Below are 6,146 nucleotides of genomic sequence, written 5' to 3' on the forward strand. Positions count from 1 at the left end.
GCTGAATACAAACATATCCCTAGGGTTCAGGAGGGTTTGTTCATGACACAGCTATGTCATGCCCCTGCTGCTGCAGCCTAAGTTACGGGTGCCTACACTACTATTTATCCTCGTGCTAGCTCAGGTATGTATACATGAGCTGGGAATGACACCCCTAGGTCAGGCCTGTACAACATGCCTCCCAGGTGCCGCATGCAGCCTGTGTGGGCTCACTGTGCAGCCCACGGCAGGTGAGTAGGCAAGAGGCGGGTGAGGGAGGGGAGCTGAAGAGGCGGGCGGGCAGTGGCGGGAGGTGAGGAGGCGAGCCGGGGGGTGGGGAGCTGAGGAGATGAGCGAGGAGCCAGTGGCTGACCTGTTTTACTGATCTGGTCTGGCTCCCATGCCCTCTCTAAGGGTTGCAGCTGTGTGGAGGTGCTGATTTCCATGCCTTCCTCATTCACATCTCATTCATTCAACAGGGCAACCGATTGCAAAGTTGGGGGGAAGAGCTTGTTCTACTTCTAGCAAAAAGACATTTTTCTTTTACCTTAATTATACTACCTTAGGGGCCCGCTATAAAATATTACCAAGGTTCAATACGGCTGTTTCGGTGGGGCAGTGCTGGGGAAGGAGGGTTTGTTTCCATGGAGCGGGTGGTGCTGGGGGAGAGTATTTCAAGGGGGCTGGGCGGTGCTGGGGTGTGTGTGCTATGTTTTGGGGGGGCTTGGTGGTGCTGGGGGGGATTTTGGTGGGGACAGGGGCGGTTCAGCCCTCAGCTGTTTTCTTTGGAGTAATATGTCCCTCGCTGCTTTACGAGTTGTGCAGGTCTGCCCTAGGTCATAGCTTAGATGTAGCCTAAGTGTTCATACAGAATAACAGATAGATGAAATTTCAGTAGTTCATGTTTGCATCTGTTATTAGTGCCAAAAGCACAGCAAAGTTCAACTATTTCTTTGAAATTCGTGCAAACTCTCTTGAACACACAAGGGGAGTGAAAATCTTGCAAAAACAGCATCTCATGAGATTTCTAGTCCATCCCTTCCCTAGTCAAGCTGAAAATACACCAAGAATATTTTCTCATGGTATTTTGGCATTTCCTCTCCCAGCTAAAATTGCAAACATATATGGCAGGGGAGGGGAAACTAAACATTTAGCTGTATTTTCCAACATTAGAAAAAGATTCAGTTCAAATTCCGGAGAAAGGTTGAATTAGTTCTTATTTGATCTGAATGGATTCACCCAGCTCTAATCATTAGAAGCCACAAATTAGAATCATGGCAAGGGGTGCTCAAATGGAAAGTAGCTGCAAAAACAAGGGTTCTTGTTATAACTCGATTAACGTTTATTTTGTGAGTGTTCATAAAGGCAATACATGGATTAAAGTGCACACACACACAAAGCAAGGCTTAGCTTCAATTCCTTGACAGCTATTAGACAGTATCTATTTTACATTATTATTTTGTATTATTTAATATTTTTATTGCAGAAGCGTCCAAAGGTCTCAATTAGCATCAAAGAACCATTGTGTTAGGTTTTGCACAAACACAAAGGTAAACAGTCCCTGCCCCCAAAGGGCTCACAGTTGAATAGTTTGATACTTAGTACATTTACCCAATAGTGTCCTGTGGGTTGTGTACCAAGGAGTTTATCTGTTGTTGTTTTGCTAGACATCTTCAAATAGATAATTTTTAAACCAATTTAACACTTTTAATGAAGGGCTCTGTTAGGAAGGCATCACTGTAATAAAGTATGACTAAGGCTGCTTTAGTGACATAGCCTTTGCTCTAGTGCAGTGGTAAGCAACCTGAGCCAAGCGGGCCACCCATCAGAGTAATCTGCTGGTGGGCTGCCAGACTGTTATTTTACATTTGCACAGCCATCCACAGCTCCCAGTGGTCATGATTGGCCGTTCCCGGCCAATGGGAGCTGCAGGAAGTGATGCGAGCCAGTGGATCACCCCGATGGGCTGCATGCGGCCCGCAGGCTGCAGGTTGCCCATCAGTGCTCTAGTGACCGCAGCAGAGCCAGTGCATTGCAATAGAGACTGCTGTCCTCTCTGTTGAGGCAAATGCAGGGCTTCAGCACATTTCAGCAGCCATTGAGGTAAACTGGCCACTGAGGAAAGGGCTGAATACCTTGAAGATGTTCTAGGCATTTAAAGATAAATATTCCTATTTCAAAGGGCTGAAGCATAGATGAGGAGTGATTTCCCTGAGGTTACATAGAGAGTTAGTGGCAGAATGAGATTAGAACTCCCTGTCCTGTCCCTGTCCTGTATTCTGAGCACTAGACAGCACCACTCTACTAACACTAGCACTGACTAGCACTGAGAGCCCAAATTATACAGGATGAAAGTAATCCCTGCTGCGGCTCATTAAAAGCCTTCTGTATTTCAAAAGTCCTAGACTGAGGCTGCGTGGGGTATTGCTGATGTTTGCCACCAACGAAGTTTCCACATCAGCTTTTCATAGGTTTGTGTACAAAGAGGCTACAAGAGTGGCCATCGGACTTGTCATTATTATGGAGATCCTGGGGGCCACAGCCCCCATAAATAGCTATAGAGTGGCAGCAGCTTAGTCCAGCCTATGCTCTGGAATGTACTGTATTTCCACAGCCTGCTCTCAGATAGAATTTACACACATCTATCCCAAAATATCTGCAGCTATTGGTGGAGCCAATGGTTTGGGGTATCAGACTTCCTGTTTCGTCCACAGAGGCTGGAAGACAACCTTGACCCCCTTTATAAGTGAATGTGTCAGAAATTCCATGAGGAAAACCTTGTGGAGTTTCCCAGCCTCTGTGTGACCATAGTCTATCTGGTTAACAATATGCTTTTTTGGCAATTATCTCTCCCCTTCATGCTAAATACTACTAGTAGCAGTAATAATAAAAAACAGTTCAGTGTTCTCAAAACTTAACATTTGTAAAAGGGAATGGTTAGAGATGAAAGAAGGTAGCATGATAAGGAGCCAATATCTTCTGGAAGAAATTATGCATTTTGGAAGGTTATTTTAAACACTAGACAAGGCAACACGTTGATTTCTGGTATTTCTTTTTGATAATTTCTGCTTCAGACTCAACAAAAGCCGGTCCCAGTTACTCAATTTAGTAATGAATACTCAATAATGGGGGCTCATTTTGCTTATTTCAAAACATACACTTTTATGTTTTTCCTTTCATTGTCCCTGGGCTTGTTTGTAGCTTCCTTAAGGTCATCAGATTCCCCACAGGGATGCCAGCCTCACAATGTGAGGAATGTCGCCCTAGGCTTTCCTATATGTCTGATGGACCTGGATAAAAACACTAACTGTCACAACCTAATAAGAATGGCCATACTGGGTCAGACCAAAGGTCCATCTAGCCTAGTATCCTGTCTTCCGACAGCCAGGTGCCCGTGGTGGAATGAACAGAACAGGTAATCATCAAGTGATCCATCCAATGCCACCCACTCACAGCCTCTGGCAAACAGAGGCTAGGGACACCATCCTTGCCCATCTTGGCTAATAGTCATTGATGGACCTATACTCCATGAATTTGTCTAGTTCTTTTTTGACCTCCCTTTTAATGACAGAGTTAAGGCACAAAATATGCTGCACTTGTGGCTACTCATGACACCAGAAGCTAGCAACACATCAGTCATTGTATACACTTCTAATGTTCCCCTGGCACTGCTAGTCTGGGCTGCATATATAATGCCAGAGTGTGATGACTTTTTATGTAAATGTCCTAGCTTTCAAGAAGGTGGATATTCTGAGGCTAAACTAACACGATTTCTATTCAAGTTTTGGCAATATAATTGGCAGATTTTCACATTTTCTGCAGGAAGGATACATGACATCTGATCATGTTGGCCAGGCATAAACTTGGATTCTCCATTTTCTCTTCTTGAATACCTTTGTCCCAAAGATCCCTTGAATTTTTGGCTGGAGGTCTTATGTTTTGGAGTTTGCATGTGCAGGGGTAGATTTTCTGGATTTTTATAGAGAAAAGTACTGTTCAAGTTTCTTCCAAATACATTTGTAGGAGTCGATATTTAAATATCCAAATGTTTCATTTCCAGTTAGTACAGTGGTACATTTCCTCTTTATTAATAATGGTGTCATCTAAGTCATATGCTAGCTTGCTGTAAGCTCCAGTGATATAACAAAGCTCTTCTCTACATGCAGCAACATGACTACGGGAAGGGTGAGGCTGAGGTGGAACAAATGTGTTTCAACACTTCTTTCTTTGTATTTATTAGTGTTCCATAGCATTCCTGCAACCTGGCCTGCTGCTGCTCGAGCTGCTTATGTAAACTCCTAATTGAGCGCAGCAGCAGAAACCGCCGATACATAGCTACCTGGAGTTGATACCTCTCCTTTTCTTCCAGTTTTCTCTTTTCTATGATCTCCTTTACTTTCATGGTCTTCAGCCACGTAGTTTGGCCAACGCTATAAGGGGCCATATCTTCCTTTGTGTTATTCCAAGTGAGCGCAGTACTGGAACTCCATATGTGACAGCAGCTGAGTCCACTTACTAGCAGGGAAGCAATATTTGGGGGGGCCTCAGACTCTTTAGCAGCACCTGCAGGCTGGAACTCTTCAGAATACTTATTGCAGTCACAGTGAAGGCTTTCTGGGCATGGAGAAGATATGGCTACAGGCTTCAGTGTACAGATTGCCTCAGGATAAGATGATCCAGCTAGTGATATATTTGCATCTGTTGAATGATATTCAGTGAACCCAGGGGCTATGTTTTGTGCCTTATTATGAGTAATAAAGTGTTGTTCAATGAGGGTTTTTTTACACTCTGTGGCCTTGCTAGATGAAATAGACAATCTTCCTCTCTCTTCATTAGGGCTGCTAAGCAAATCATTTGCAGAGCAGCAGTCTGCTGTGGTGCGGGTGTAACAAGCTTGAAATGGACATTTTTCATCATTATTTTGCATCTCCTCTTCATCTCCGGACATGAGACCTACCTTTTCAGCCATTTACTGCATGAACTACAAAATGATTCTGTGAACAAAGTGGAAACAAGAGGATTTAATTTCCACACAAAACCAGTGCAGAATGACATTTGAAGAAAGAAAATCTCTTTATATTTAAGCAACAGAACTATTACTTTTCTAATAAAGCACAGCCCTTGGGTCACTTCAGGCCATTTCTCGTGATTTGCATTTGATGTTCTTTGAGACACAACATTAATCCAATAATAATTAAAATGATATACTGTACTATTAACATTCTCAAATCTTTAAAGCAAAGTGATCTATGCCTGCAGCACTGTGCGTGCTGACTAATTAAACAGAATACAGTCGTAAATGGCTATTGTAAGTACTTCCCCCATTTAAAAATACAGTGTCATTTATAGTGATGGGAGAGTTAGCAGGATTGATCGGCTTTAAACAGAGGCCAGTGTAGCACAGACAGTAGGTTTTGCTTAAATGCCCTCCTAAGAGAATCTGTCTCCTAACATTTTGTTTACGGTGGTATTCATTTTCCTTGTTAATTCTCTTTAATGCTACAGCTACATGCCAGCTAGTGATAGACAGGAAAAGAGCACTTACCGAGGTTGGTGGGGAAAACGGTTACTGTGCTGTGTGTCTGTGCATCATGCTTGCTCCTATATGAGTCAGCAAAATCTGACACAGGAACACATCACAATGCAGAATCATCCTCAGCAGAATTCTCCTGTTCCACCCAGCAACAACAGAGTCTCGCAGAAGATCCCCACTAGCCACAAGATTAGAGCTGTTTTATTAAACTACTATTCTGCTCTAATATATTTGTAAAGAAATTTGAGTATCTAACTAAAACGTCAGGGTTGGTGATTACTTTACACAGCTTCTTTCTCCATTGTTCTTGTTAGCTCATACTAAAATAAATCAATAATGCTGCACCTGCTAGTCCCCGTGAGACAAAGAGTGTATATTTAGCTCCACACAAAAGAGGGTGAGGCATTTCTGACTCTTATGTACACATCACTTCCTTCTTTAAAGGAAATAAACATAGATAAACTGTGCCTGCACTAACAAATTAAATCTAAAAATGAAACTAAAGTAAAAATTGGACTTGTGAGTGCTCAACACCCCTGAAAATTAGGCTTTTGTTGCTTAGATATGGATATAGGCACCAAGTTTCAAAATAGTGGCCTTAATTTTATGAGCAAGATTAGCAGTTACATTTAAG

At 42.8% G+C, this 6,146-nt stretch overlaps 1 protein-coding gene across 1 annotated transcript; it reads right to left on the reverse strand.

Moving 5' to 3' along the window:
• Positions 1-3,481: 3,481 nt before the first annotated feature.
• Positions 3,482-5,796, reverse strand: LOC115645147. Its single transcript, XM_030549534.1, has 2 exons — positions 5,525-5,796; positions 3,482-4,973 (listed from the first exon to the last, which is right to left on the reverse strand). Exon 2 carries the CDS (start codon positions 4,946-4,948, stop codon positions 4,154-4,156), a length of 795 nt encoding a protein of 264 aa, XP_030405394.1. The 5' UTR covers positions 4,949-4,973; positions 5,525-5,796; the 3' UTR covers positions 3,482-4,153.
• Positions 5,797-6,146: the final 350 nt, after the last annotated feature.

This window comes from Gopherus evgoodei, chromosome 2, assembly GCF_007399415.2.
Source record: "Gopherus evgoodei ecotype Sinaloan lineage chromosome 2, rGopEvg1_v1.p, whole genome shotgun sequence".
NCBI lineage: Eukaryota > Metazoa > Chordata > Testudines > Testudinidae > Gopherus > Gopherus evgoodei.

Excerpts from the sequence above, each read along its gene's own strand:
- LOC115645147 (XM_030549534.1), bottom strand. The coding sequence starts at position 4,948 with ATGGCTGAAAAGGTAGGTCTCATGTCCGGAGATGAAGAGGAGATGCAA.